This window comes from Lacerta agilis, chromosome 18 (genome assembly GCF_009819535.1).
Source record: "Lacerta agilis isolate rLacAgi1 chromosome 18, rLacAgi1.pri, whole genome shotgun sequence".
In the NCBI taxonomy this organism is placed as follows: domain Eukaryota; kingdom Metazoa; phylum Chordata; class Lepidosauria; order Squamata; family Lacertidae; genus Lacerta; species Lacerta agilis.
This window is the reverse complement of record NC_046329.1, coordinates 7,261,724-7,276,057: the sequence shown is the minus strand read 5'-3', so window position 1 is coordinate 7,276,057 and position 14,334 is coordinate 7,261,724. Positions and strand designations below refer to the sequence as shown.

At 47.6% G+C, this 14,334-nt stretch overlaps 1 protein-coding gene across 1 annotated transcript; it reads right to left on the bottom strand.

Annotated features, from left to right (window-relative positions):
- Positions 1-3,497: 3,497 nt before the first annotated feature.
- On the bottom strand, positions 3,498-13,410 carry GTPBP3 (GTP binding protein 3, mitochondrial). The gene is made up of 9 exons (XM_033136637.1): positions 13,335-13,410; positions 11,843-12,066; positions 9,962-10,048; positions 8,279-8,481; positions 7,027-7,099; positions 6,208-6,351; positions 5,705-5,870; positions 4,581-4,871; positions 3,498-3,989 (listed from the first exon to the last, which is right to left on the bottom strand). Exons 1-9 carry the CDS (start codon positions 13,400-13,402, stop codon positions 3,758-3,760), a joined length of 1,488 nt encoding a protein of 495 aa, XP_032992528.1. The 5' UTR covers positions 13,403-13,410; the 3' UTR covers positions 3,498-3,757.
- Between the last annotated feature and the right edge of the window lie 924 nt (positions 13,411-14,334).

Sequence of the window (14,334 nt, the reverse complement as noted above, 5' to 3'; positions counted from 1 at the left end):
CTGTTGACATTTTGATAATTGCAGGTGACAGAAATAATCCTAACCTCATAGCTCTGGGCTCTCTCCGGAGCTTGGTGAAAGGAAAACAAGAGCTGCGACACTCAACTTGATTGTCCGTGCTGCACATGAGCTCAAGGATTTTGGCCTTTAATGTCTAGACTGTGGGCCTGTTTGAAGCCAAGGTGGTGTCCAGACTGCATCCATATCAGGGAGACCAGATTGACGATGGTGGAAGGAATGAGGGTGTTGGCCTGGCAGAGAGGTTGACACAAGGAACAAATGCTGCAAGAGGATGGCTTTCTATTTGAGAAAAGCAAAAAAATGTCTCCTGCTGCAAGTGTTGTGGGTCATGCAGTCCAACCCCAAGCAACTCAGGAATCTCAGCTAAAGCATCCATGACAGATAGCCACCCAACCTCTGCTTAAAAACCTCCAAGGAAGGAGAGCCTACCATCTTCCGAGGGAGTCCGTTCCACTGTCAAACCGTGTGGTGTAGTGGTTAAGAGCGGTAGACTCGTAATCTGGGGAACCGGGTTCGTGTCTCCGCTCCTCCACATGCAGCTGCTGGGTGACCTTGGGCTAGTCACACTTCTCTGAAGTCTCTCAGCCCCACTCACCTCACAGAGTGTTTGTTGTGGGGAAGGAAGGGAAAGGAGAATGTGAGCCGCTTTGAGACTCCTTCGGGTAGTGATAAAGCGGGGTATCAAATCCAAACTCTTCTTCTTCCTGGATGAAAGTTCTTATGTTTAGTGGGAATATTATTTTTCTTTTAACTTGAATCCATTCAAGTTCTGCTATCCAGAACAGGAAAAATCCAAGCCTGCTCCATCTTCCACATGAGAACCCTTTAGATATTGGAAGACGGTAATCATGTCTCCTCTAAGTTTCCTCTTCTCCAGGCTAAACGTAACCCGGCTCCTTCAACCGTTCTTCATCAGGCTTGGTCACCAGAACCCTTGATCGCCCTCCTCTGCACATGTTCCAGCTTGTCAACATAGAATCCGAGAGTTGGAAGAGACCACAAGGGCCATCCAGTCCAACCCCCTGCCAAGCAGGAAACACCATCAAAGCATTCCTGACAGATGGCTGCGCTTAAAGACCTCCAAAGAAGGAGACTCCACCACACTCCTTGGCAGCAAATCCCACTGTCCAACAGCAATTACTGTCAGGAAGTTCTTCCTAATGTTTAGATGGAATCTTCTTTCTTGTAGTTTGAATCCATTGCTCCGTGTCCGCTTCTCTGGAGCAGCAGAAAACAACCTTTCTCCCTCCTCTATATGACATCTTTTGATATATTTGTACATGGCTATCATATCACCCCTTAACCTTCTCTTCTCCAGGCTAAACATACCCAGCTCCCTAAGCCGTTCCTCATAAGGCATCGTTTCCAGGCCTTGGACCATTTTGGTTGCCCTCCTCTGGACACGTTCCAGCTTGTCCGTATCCTTCTTGAACTGTGGTGCCCAGAACTGGACACAATACTCCAGGTGAGGTCTGACCAGAGCGGAATACAGTGGTACTATTACCTCCCTTGAGCTAGACGCTATACTCCTATTGATGCAGCCCAGAATTGCATTGGCTTTTTTAGCTGCTGCATCACACTGTTGACTCATGTTCAGTTTCTGCTGTACTAAGACCCCTAGATCCTTTTCACATGTACTGGTGGCAAGCCATATTTGTGCAACTGCTTATTCTTGCTTAAGTGTAGAAACTTAACAATCTTGTTCGTTTTGGCCCAGTTCTCCAACCTGCAACGAAGGTGAAAAACGTGGATGTGCGGGATGGAATATTTTTATTTCATCGTAACAATGTAGATTGGCCTTTTATTCTGGGGGGAGATTGGATGCTTTTTAAGACTGCATGAGAAAAAAAGGCTCATTCTTTTTGGTAGCAAAACACAGGGATCTTATTTAGTCAAGATGGGCAGAAAAACGACTTAAGTCCTATGATATCTGATGGCAGCACTGTTTAGAAGAAGAAGAACAGTTTGGATCTGACATCCCACTTTATCACTACCCGAAAGAGTCTCCAAGCAGCCAATGTGGTGTAGTGGTTAAGAGTGGTAGACTCGTAATCTGGTGAACCGGGTTCGTGTCTCCACTCCTCCACATGCAGCTGCTGGGTGACCTTGGGCTAGTCACACTTCTCTGAAGTCTCTCAGCCCCACTCACCTCACAGAGCGTTTGTTGTGGGGGAGGAAGGGAAAGGAGAATGTGAGCCGCTTTGAGACTCCTTTGGGTAGTGAAAAGCGGGATAGCAAATCCAAACTCTTCTTCTTTTCCCTTCCTCCCCCACAACAAACACTCTGTGTTGTGAGTGGGGCTGAGAGACTTCAGAGAAGTGTGACTAGCCCAAGGTCACCCAGCAGCTGCATGTGGAGGAGCGGGGAAGTGAACCTGGTTCACCAGATTACAAGTCCGCCGTTCTTAACCACTACACCACACTGGAGGCTTTTAATGTTTAATAGATTATTGCATTTTAATGTTCTGTTGGAAGCCGCCCAGAGCGGCTGGGGAAACCCAGCCAGATGGGCAGGGTATAAATAATAAATTATTATTATTATTATTATTATTATTATTATTATTATTATTATTATTATATCCTTTGTTGTGTGTGTGTCCCGCACCTTTCATCACTCCAGTTCAAGCCAAATAGAACATAATTTTCAGGGACAATATGCAGCATGTTGGAAATTTTTAGTGAAGTGTGTGTGTGTGTGTGCGAAAACATGTTGGACATTGATAATAACATTCCAAAAGCCATTTCTCAAACTTGAAATGAGAACAGTCAACCATCAGCTTTAATTTGCTGAAAAGCTATGATAAAGCACCTCTTCTTATGCGGAGGGGTAGAAAATAAATATATATAAATCCGTCGTCACACATAAATCTCAGTTCTCAAAATAAACATCTGCCTCAATATGTAACTTCTCACAACTATTTTATTAAAACATCATTATCCCGCTTTCTGCACAGCGTAAGATGCATAACCGCTATTTTAACGAGCCTTTTAAAGTCTTTTATTTAATTTTTTTATTATTATAATTTAACACAGGGAAAAAACATCTTAGTCCAACTGTTATCGTATGACATTAGAGAATAAAATTTTACATACAGCGTTATCTTGTCTGTATTTTGTCTTTTGTATCTTAATTAATCCCCTTTCAACAAAGGAAGGAAGAAAAAAAAGAACAAGAAAAAAGAGGGGATGGGGGAAGAGAAAAAGAAAAAAGAAAAAAACACCTCTATATATTTAAACTTGCATACCTTCATATTCACAAAAAAAAGGTTCCACGAGTCCGTCTTCCTGTTAAACCCCTTTGCATCTACCTCGCTTAATACAGAATGTGATCCAAACAATAAACCTTCATATATAGATTTTCCAATACATTCTTGAACATTATACATCCAAAATTTCCAGCACATATCTTTCATTTAACACTCAAAAGCTGGCATGGAAGCAAAGCTGTTGTTATATTTTTGCACATATCTTATATATATATATCCCATTCTTTTAAAGTCTTTTAAAAGTATGAAATCCGGAACATCAATGCTCTGCCCCAAACATTGCTTTCCCTCCGCAAAATCCTGCCCCTGCTAGGACAGCTCTGGCGCCATCCCATCCATTGACAAAGAGTCCCTTTGCCCCGGCCAAAATATACTTCGAACCGCAGAACCACCCCCAAGCGCCAGATGGCGCCGTACTCCAGCTGCACCCGCCTCCTAAAGGTGGGATAAAGATGCTCTCTGTCGCCTCCTTCACTTGCCGATGCAAAAATCCTTGAAGATGAGCTCCAGGATCTCTTCGGACCCCACCTGTCCCGTCAGACGTCCCAGCAGTCGCCGGGCCTGCCGCAATTCCTCCGCGGCCAGAGCGAGGTCCACAGCCCGGTAGCGGCCAAATCGCCCTAGGGCCTCTAGACATTTGGCTAAGCTCAGCTGGTGGCGTGCTTGCGTGGGGCTGGGGGAGCCTGCGAGAGGGTCGCCGCACCTGGAGGACGAGAAGAGACATTCACCGTGGTTAGGCAAAAGGCTTTGTACACGCGGGGGGGAACGGCGAACCTAAGAACCCAAGTCAATGTTGTGATATTATTACAAACCGAGCTGCAAGAAGCGAGGTCACCTGACTATGAGTCATGTTTTCATACTTTGGGAAAACCTCTGGCCATACCAGCCTTCCCACACATGTGATGTTATTGTAATGTACTGTTGTATTCTTTCTATCTGTTCTGGCTCAGAGATGCTGGACGCAATTATAGACAGCTCTGAATTCATGAGCTGGCTACGCAGATACATGCTCTGCACTTTATCTACAATAAAGTAGGTTTTAGCCTTGAAGGCTTGTGTGTGTTGTTTTCAAGCTGGGAACAATTCCATATTACTAATGTGCCCTGGACTCGAGTATCCAGGAGTGCACAGAGACTTCGTTCCGCCCTGGGGGTCAGTCTCACAACTTGCCCCCGCGGGAAGTTTCATAACAGTCAAAAGCACTGGTCCACTTAGTGCTCTCCAGGACTGCAGGCAAGGGGCAAGCCCAGCTCAGCCCACCCCTCACGGCTCCTTCCTCCCTCCCCGTCCTCACATGTGGGCCAGCTGCTTCCCCAACACGCTCAGGAAGGTAGCGATCCCTTCCCCGGTTTTGCAAGAGAGATAGCAGGCCGGCGCCAGGTCCGGGTCGGCACAGTTCGCCAGCAGATCCGCCCGCTCCTCGTCACCAAGCAGGTCCATCTTGTTCAGAACCAGGAAGTACGGCCGGGTCCCTTTCGGATCGTCCGGCGGCAGGATGTCCAGCAAGGCGGGGGCCAGTCGGTGAGGCTTCTGGGCCACTTCCGCTGCATCCAGGACGGCAAGAACGAGGTCGGCACCCTCAACCCTGCAAGGAGCGGAGAGCCAGTTAAAAGCTTTAGCTCGGCGTTTCTTGAACTGTGGTCTCCAGCTGTTGTTGGACTACAAGCCCCATCACTGCTAGCTAGCAGGACCAATTTGACTCTGTGTAAGAGAAGACTCCCTGGAAAAGACCCTGATGTTGGGAAAGATGGAGGGCACAAGGAGAAGGGGACGACAGAGGGTGAGATGGTTGGACAGTGTTCTTGCAACTATTAACATGAGTCTGACCAAACTGCGGGAGGCAGTGGAAGACAGGAGTGCCTGGCGTGCTCTGGTCCATGGGGTCACGAAGAGGCGGACACGACTAATAGACTAATAATAATAATAATAATAATAATAATAATAATAATAATTATTATTATTATTTGTACCCCACCCATCTGGCTGGATTTCCCCAGGCACTCTGGCCGGCTTCCAACAGAAATCAAATACAAAAATATCACACATTAAAAAGTTCCCTAAAAACAACAACCTTGGTTCCTATGGATCAATGGTCTCGTTAGAGAGTAAAATCCATGTTAAGTTCCTGTTTCGGTGGTTGTTTTTAAAAGTCTGGGAAGGATCAATCCGTTTTGCATTGCTTTCTATGGGGAAGCGCGCCTTGGTTTTGGAAAGCTTTGGTTTTTGAACGGACTTCCGGAACGGATTAAGTTTGAGAACCAAGATACCGCTGTAGCCTGTATTTGAACCAATACATCTCACAAAAGAGCATTTAGCTTTCCAAGCTCTCCTTTCCATAAAAAAATAAAATCACTGACTGCAAGAGAAGCATTGCTTAAGACCCAGATACTGCTGCCGCCGCCCATTTTCCTCACTCGCCTCTGCCGAGCCCGGTTCACTCCCTCCATCTCAACAACATCGCTGGTGTCCCGCAGCCCTGCCGTGTCGCTCAGCACCACGGGGAACCCGCCAATGTTCAGCGCAGCCTCCACCACATCCCTCGTGGTCCCTGCTATGGGGGAAACAATGGCTGCCGGCTTCTGACCTGAGGGAGGACAAGAAGGAGGAGGAGGAGGAGTTTGGATTTGATATCCCGCTTTATCACTACCTGAAGGAGTCTCAAAGCGGCTAACATTCTCCTTTTCCCTTCCTGCCCCACAACAAACACTCTGTGAGGTGAGTGGGGCTGAGAGACTTCAGAGAAGTGTGACTAGCCCAAGGTCACCCAGCAGCTGCATGTGGAGGAGCAGGGAAGCGAACCCGGTTCCCCTGATTACGAGTCTACCACTCTTAACCACTACATCACACTGGCTCTCGTGCTTTTTTCATTCATGTCATGCCCAAAGAGCTCCCCGCCACCCCCCGAAGTCCTTCCTGCTCACAGAGGTGGTTGAGGAGGCTGCTCTTCCCAGCGTTGGTGGGCCCTGCGATCACCACATGGACTCCGTCCCTCAGCCTCTCGCCGCGGCGGCTATCTTGCAAGTGCTCCCGCAGCTCCTTCTCTAACGCCTCGACGGCTTCTTCCACTGTGGAGAAGTGAAAGATAAAGGTAAAGGGATTTCCCCTGACCGTTAAGTCCAGTCGCAGACGACTCTGGGGTTGCGGCGCTCATCTCACTTTACTGGCCGAGGGAGCCGGCGTACAGTTTCCGGGTCATGTGGCCAGCATGACTGAGCCGCTTCTGGCCAACCAGAGCAGCGCACGGAAACGCCGTTTACCTTCCCGCCAGAGCGGTACCTATTTATCTACTTGCACTTTGACGTGCTTTCGAACTGCTAGTTTGGCAGGAGCTGCGACCGAGCAACAGGAGCTCACCCCGTCATTGCGGGGATTCGAACCGCCAACCTTCCGATCGGCAAGCCCTAGGCTCTGTGGTTTAACCCACAGCGCCACCCGCGTGCCTTTGTGAAGAAGTAGGAAGGAAGGAATAAAAGACTCCGATTTTGTCTCAAAACTGCACATCCCCCCCCCAAACCCCCAAAAAACTTCCTTTCCTGGCTTTCCAATGCTTTTCCTTCCTTCCCTCCCCCCAGCCATGAGGACTAGCATCCTTCACATTTAAATTTAAAGGCAAGGCGGCATCCTTGCGAACGTAGCTGCGCTTCTATCGCTGCCGTTGGGGACAAATCATTGAGAGGTCAACGTTTATTTGGGCGTGGGAGGAAGGGTTCTAAGCGGGGTCGCCCCCATGGCAGTCTCACCTTGCGCGAGGACCCCATCCTCAATGTTGTCGTCTTCGCTGAAGTCAATGTAGGCTTCAAGGTGGGCCAAGGCCTGGGGGGGGGAAGGTAAGGAGCTCACTTTCTTGCTCGGAGAGGAGAGAGTATTTATGTACAATAACCAAATATTTGATGTTTGGTGTGGCCCGAAGGAAACTGCAGGGAACAAAATAAATACGTCTGTGTTTGTAGTAAAGGTAAAGGGACCCCTGACCATTAGGTCCAGTCGCGGACGACTCTGGGGTTGGGGCGCTCATCTCGCTCTATAGGCAGAGGGAGCCGGCGTACAGCTTCCGGGTCATGTGGCCAGCATGACAAACCCGCTTCTGGCGAACCAGAGCAGCGTACGGAAACGCCGTTTACCTTCCCGCCGGAGCGGCACCTATTTATCTACTTGCACTTTGACGTGCTTTCGGACTGCTAGGTTGGCAGGAGCAGGGACCGAGCGACGGGAGCTCACCCCGTCATTGCGGGGATTCGAACCGCCGGCCTTCCGATCGGCAAGCCCGAGGCTCTGTGGTTTAGACCGCAGCACCACCCACGTTTGCAGAGAGGTGGCGTTTCCGTCGCGGCGTCCCGTTGTGCCAGAAGCGGTTTAGTCATGCCGGCCACATGACCCGGAGAGCTGTCTGCAGACAAACGCCAGCTCCCTCGGCCTGAAAGCGAGATGACTGGACTTAACCATCCACGGGTCCTTTACCTTACCAGTGTGGTGTAGTGGTTAAGAGCGGTAGACTCGTTATCTGGTGAACCGGGTTCGCGTCTCCACTCCTCCCCATGCAGCTGCTGGGTGACCTTGGGCTAGTCACACTTCTCTGAAGTCTCTCAGCCCCACTCACCTCACAGAGTGTTTGTTGTGGGGGAGGAAGGAAAGGAGAATGTGAGCCGCTTTGAGACTCCTTCGGGTAGTGATAAAGCGGGATATCAAATCCAAACTCTTCTTTACCTTTTACCTAATACTCAGGTGCAAAATGCACCTGGCTAATTTCGAACACCACCTAGGAGGAAGGAATGCTCGAGTAGATCAGACCCCTTTGGCATGATCCTGCTGCAGGAATCTTCTCATATTCTTGGCTATTATTATTATTAATTATGATTATGATCATTATTACTGTTTACACTTATGGCCCTTGCCACTAGATGCTGTCCCTTTTGCGGAGCAGAAAGGAAAGTTCTCAGTTCCAGGACTCCGACACAAACCATTCCACCCAGAAAGTTCCCCCGATTCCCTTGCCTTCGTGAGGGTGTCGCTCCAGCGCCGGTAGAGCCGACCCAAGTCCCCTTCCATCTGGCGGAGAGCCTGCCGGCGCTGGCTTTCTGTTTCGGCGTGGATCAAGTCCCCCAGGCCTTCCGCCGCGGTCAAGTCCAGCTTGCCGTTCTGGAAGGCACGTTTGGTGAACTCCCCGGGTTCGGCAAGACGTAGCAGAGGGAGGCAGCCTGGAACCAAGAGGAGGACTTCCTATTAATCGCTTCTGGGAAATTATCTATAACAAACTGAAGAAAATGTTTAAAACAACCTTTGCTTTTTAAAAAAACCCCAGAAGCTTTCTTACCAGGATTGATAGGGAACTGAACTCCCTAAAGAACACAAGAAAATGTTTATTTGTGCTACAACAGCTGCCCGAATATTGTTAGCCCAAAGATGGAAGAAAAGACACCGACGAAAGAAGAATGGCAAATCAAGCAAATGGGACTATGCAGAAATGGCAAAATTAAAAGCTCAGAGACTATGACAATGGGAAGTTTAAGAAGGAGTGGGAATCGTCTATTGTTTATATGCAAAATTGTTTATATGCAAAAATAATGAATATTGTTTATATGCAAAAATACTGCATATTATTTATATGCAATAATACTGCATATTGTTTACATGCAATAATACTGCATATTGTTTATATGCAAAAATACTGAATATTGTTTACATGCAAAAATACTGCATATTGTTTACATGCAAAAATACTGCATGTTGTTTACATGCAAAAATACTGAATATTGTTTACATGCAAAAATACTGCATGTTGTTTACATGCAAAAATACTGCATGTTGTTTATATGCAAAAATACTGCAAACGGGTTTGATACATTGGCAGGATTTTTAAGTAAATGCTTGCAACCAGTAGAAAACTGGGGGGGGGGGAATTATGGGAAATAATAATTGGAAAAGTATAAGTATGGAAATGCAGAAGAATTTGGTTTCTATATAAAGGAACCAGAAGAGGGTATGGAGCATGGGTAGGGAAACTAAGGCCCGGGGACCGGATCCAGCCCAATCGCCTTCTCAATCTGGCCCGCGGACGGTCCGGGAATCAGTGTGTTTTTAGATTGTGTCCTTTTATTTAAAGTGCATCTCTAGGTTATTTGTGGGGCCTGCCTGGTGTTTTTACTTGACTAGAATGTGTGCTTTTATTTAAAATGCATCTCTGGGCTATTTGAGGGGCATAGGAATTCATTCATATTCCCCCCCCCAAAAAAAAATATAGTCCGGCCTCCCACAAGATCTGAGGGACAGTGGGCCGGCCCCCTGCTGGGAAAAAGGTTGCTGACCCCTGGTCTAGAGATTCAAAGAGAAGGTCCGTGAAAACGTATCGTATTTTTCCGTGTAAAAGACTAGGTTCCCCCCCCCTAAAAAATAATGTCAAAAATTAGGGGGTGTCTTATACATGGGGCCATCTCCCCCCATTTTCTTAAATCTGAGCCCCCCAAAATATATACATGGGGGCATCTTATAGACGGAAAAATGCGGTATTTACCTAAATCTAGATCCGGTAGAAATGTGAGTTAATCTTTTGTTTTCAATTGTGAAAACTGGAAAAAACCAATAAAAATTTATTTACAAAAAACAACAACAAGAGAAGAGGCCTTCAAAACAGGGTCCCTCGGCCCGCCGTCAGCCTGGCACACAGGAGCGAAGACCCACCCAAAGCCTTCAAGACACCGCTCACCACAGCCGGCCCTCCGTGGACGTGAAACTCGGCGCTGTCTTCACCCGTGAAACTGCCCGGCCCTGAAAAAACAAGCAACAACAACACATCGCTAATTTAAACAATGATTTCTAGAATTGCCGCGCCGGGCGCAGGTGGATTCGATTTAAATCAAATCGATTCAAATCGCCAGTCAGTAAGCCTTGATTGAAATCTTTTTATTTTTATTTTTTTTACAGAAAGACTCATTCTCGCTGGTATAATCTTCATACAGTCATACCTGTGTACGCTCCGTGTTGCGTACGTTTGACTTACGGTGCGTGGGTGCGCGGAAACGTTCTGAGCACTTCGCGCATGTGCAGAAATGCAAAAATGCGCAAACTTCCGGGTTTTTTCTCCCCCCCCGGGGGCGTTCGTGTTAAGCACGCCCGTGTTACGTAGCGCGATCCGGAACGGATCGCGTGCGTAACACGGGCTACCACTGTATTTACCACCAGACGGAGGTTTCGTTTTTGAAATAATAAATTTTCAGAGTAGTTTTTAGTTATATCAACAACAACAATTTATTCGACCGTCAGTCAGAACACTATCATTTTTAAAAACCTGAGACGACTCAGAGGAGTTTACACTAAAACATACACTAAAAGTAGATGGTACATAAAGACCCATATCGATACTATCGATTTTAACCTTACGTCGTTTAAGGGCCAAAAAAAATAAAAATAAAAATTGGCCACCTCAAAGGTTGTGGTACCAGTAAAATTGTTCACCAAAAACAAAACCTGACATTCTCTATCTACCAGGCTAAGGTGGCCTAAGAGTGGAGCTATCAGTTTTTGTCTAAGGTCTACATAAAATGGACAGGTCAGGAGAATATGTTCGGTTGACTCAACCATTCGCAAGGCACGGGGACAGACTCTCAGGGCATATGGGACTCCCTTGTATCTTCCCAACAAGACCGCTGTTTCCAGGACGTTTAACCTTAGCTGCTGTGAGGAGTTCCACATATTGGATTTCCACCAGGTAAGGGGCTGGTGAATTCTGGAAGATCTGCTCCTCCAAAAAATATCCCTGGTTTCACACAAGCAATGGTCCTCTTGTCTAGCGATGTCCCTCAGTCTTTGAGAGGTCACAGCTTTGGCATGAGTGGATGTCGTAGACTCCAGAAAGAGATGTGACAGCCCGCAAGTCTGCACTTCGTTTAAAATCTCTTTTCCCCACGAGGATTGGAAATCATCCCTCGTTATATCAAAAATTACTGATCTGGTTATACAGTGGTATAACCAGATCAGTAATTTTTCTTGAGAGTCCCATGGACTGCAAGAAGATCAAACCTATCCATTCTCAAGGAAATCGGCCCTGAGTGCTCACTAGAAGGACAGATCCTGAAGTTGAGGCTCCAGTACTTTGGCCACCTCATGAGAAGAGAAGACTCCCTGGAAAAGACCCTGATGTTGGGAAAGATGGAGGGCGCAAGGAGAAGGGGACGACAGAGGATGAGATGGTTGGACGGTGTTCTCGAAGCGACCAACATGAGTCTGACCAAACTGCGGGAGGCAGTGGAAGACAGGAGTGCCTGGCGTGCTCTGGTCCATGGGGTCACCAAGAGTTGGACATGACTAAACGACTAAAAAAACAACAACAATATACAGTAATACCTTGTTTTGCATACATTTCGGATTACAAACATGTCAGACCTAGAAGTGCGTGTCCCGGTTTGACAGAACTACCTGGAGATTCCATTAAGAGATCACAGGTGGGCCCTTCTGCATTCGAAGCAGTTCTACCGGTAAGCTACGGACTTAGCAGTACCCCTCTCTTTGGCCTCAATGGGACTTTGGAGATACCATCCAGCGCAGGTGCCCAGATCTGCTCACCTGGGAACCACAAGACGAGGCCTCGGTCCAGGGTTTCGGCAGACCGGGGGTCGCAGATCCGCCGCAACGTGGCAACTCTCGGGGGAGGCACCTCCGCCCTCGTCAGGCGGAACAGGGCCATGCTGCTGGCCGGGCCGCTGGTTCGAATCACGGCCACCCCGCATTTCCCTCGGCCCGAAGACAACGCAAAGATGGTGTCCCTCTTCGCGGCTCGGCAATACGACCTGCGGTGGAAGTAAATGAGACAAGTGAGATGCCTGGCGAGTATCAGAACTGCCAGGAAGCAGCAGCTGGGTTGGGCCAAAGGGAGCCCATCTAGTCCAGCCTCCAGTTCTTATAGCACCAGCAGATGCCCACAAGCTGGACCTGAGTGCAAAAGGAGCAACTCTCCCCCACTTGCGATTTTGGTATTCAGAAGCATTTTCTTCCTATATAAGAGTAGAGACAGCCATTGTAGCTGGAGCATCTTTTCCGCCATGAATTTCTCTGCTCCCCTTTAAAAGGCATAAAAAAGGTAAAGGGACCCCTGACCGTTAGGTCCAGTCGCGGACGACTCTGGGGTTGCACGCTCATCTCACTCTATAGGCCGAGGGATAGTCTCCTCCAGCACCATCATTCAAAAGCATCCATTCTTCGGCGATCAGCCTTCTTTATGGTCCAGCTCTCACTTCCATACATCACTGCTGGGAAAACGATAGCTTTAACTATACGGACCTTTGTCGGCAAGGTGATGTCTCTGCTTTTTAAGATGCTGTCTAGGTTTGTCATTGCTTTCCTCCCAAGAAGCAAACTTAGTTGGTCTCTAAGGTGCTACTGGAAGGAATTTTTTTGTTTGTTTTTGTTTTAAGTATTTACTATCTCCAAGGAATGGCCAGGCTACCCAGAAAAGGCAATCAGATAAGGCATTATCAGGTATCCTGGCGGACAGGACACAAGCAACACACTCAAATTTCTGCTGGGGACCACCTCTTTCTGTCATGTATGCATGATGTTTGGGGGTTCCTGTCCTCCCTCCCTGCGTGGGGTGAGCGGGGGACCCTGTTGCAACAGTTTAATAAAGATCCGGCTTAATAGCTGCTTTGCTTCTCAATATTCTCTGGTTGGCATCTTTTACTTTCTACAAAAGGTTCTTGGGTACCCCATAAGGCAGTGTTTTTCAACCACTGTTCCGCGGCACACGAGATGTTGCCTGGTGTGCCGTGGGAAAAATTGTGTTTATTTGATTCCTATTCAAGAGAATTACTTTATATATAGTCAATATAGGCACAGTTATTTTTTTTTAACATTTTCTAATGGTGGTGTGCCTCGTGATTTTTTTCATAAAACAAGTGTGCCCTTGCCCAAAAATGGTTGAAAAACACTGCCATAAGGGGAAAGGAGCAGGTTTTTCCTTATAACAGGGGGTTTAGGAAATGCAACCGCGGCCAATTGCTGCGGCTGGAGAAAGCCACACTCTGCAAACACCCCCGCGTGATCCCCACAGCCACCTTACCTGCGCAACACCTTGGAGGTGCCAGGATTCCTCGCAACCAGCAGCCTCCTCTGCAAGGCGGGCCACATGACCCTCAATGCTCCCCCACAGAGGCAATGCTCCCCTTCCCACAAGCACACTTTCCCCCCCGCCTCTCAGCCCGCCCCAGCCCCCTTCCCAAGCTCCATCCTGCGCGCACCCGATTGCATGAAATGAGCGCAGCGTTTTGCAAGACTTCCCTTGCCAGCACGGCAGTGACGCGCGCCTTCGGCTTCAACTGCGGGCGGCGTGGGTGCTGCCCTTCTGCGACGCGATTGGTCGGAGAGGGAAAGGGGCGGGGGGAACGGAAGGGGGCGGGGAGGAGGGGAGGGGCTTAGTGGGAGGGGCGGAGCTTCTATCCTTCTATTCTCCTGCTGCAGCAGCTGCAGAGACTTTAGGTTTGAAATTGCACGGTTGCCTGTGGCCAGCTTTTAAGTTTGCAAAGTTTTCCTTTCCGGCTAATCACAAAGCGAGATATGGAAAAATATGATTTGTGAAAGAAATATATAACTGTACGCGATATAAGTATTATAGTTTAAAAATGCAATGAGGATAATTGGAGGTACAAGAATTTGTTTGTAAATAAAAAAAGAAAAGGATAGTAGTATGTATATGTCTATTTTGTTGTGTTTGTGTTTGTGTATATGTGTATTTGTATGCGTATTTTTTTTAATAATAAAGAGAGATTTAAAAAAAATAATTAAATAATAATAATCACAAAGCGAGATAATAGTGGAAACTTCAATAGCTGCCATTTCAGCATCTTTTTTTTCTTTTGGCTGATGGTTTTGTAAAGGTTTGCAAACGCTTGGCTGTATAAACTCGATTAATAATAATAATAATAATAATAATTGCGATGGGTTTTCTTGGGGTGTTCAGAACCTTTAACCCAAGAGCTGCAAAACAATGGACCGCTTCCCGGCCCTATATAGCTCGCCTTCTGCTCCGTGAAGGATCGGTGAAAATGCACTCTGCGTATGCG

What these genes read in the sequence shown, in the direction of transcription:
- GTPBP3 (XM_033136637.1), bottom strand. Translation starts at nt 13,402, where the DNA reads ATGTGGCCCGCCTTGCAGAGGAGGCTGCTGGTTGCGAGGAATCCTGGC. An exon ending in GGATGGGGTCCTCGCGCAAG is followed by an intron (nt 6,352 to 7,026) that starts GTGAGACTGCCA and finishes ACTTCTCCACAG; the next exon opens with TGGAAGAAGCCGTCGAGGCG. An exon ending in GGGAAGCAGCTGGCCCACAT is followed by an intron (nt 3,990 to 4,580) that starts GTGAGGACGGGG and finishes CTCGTCCTCCAG; the next exon opens with GTGCGGCGACCCTCTCGCAG.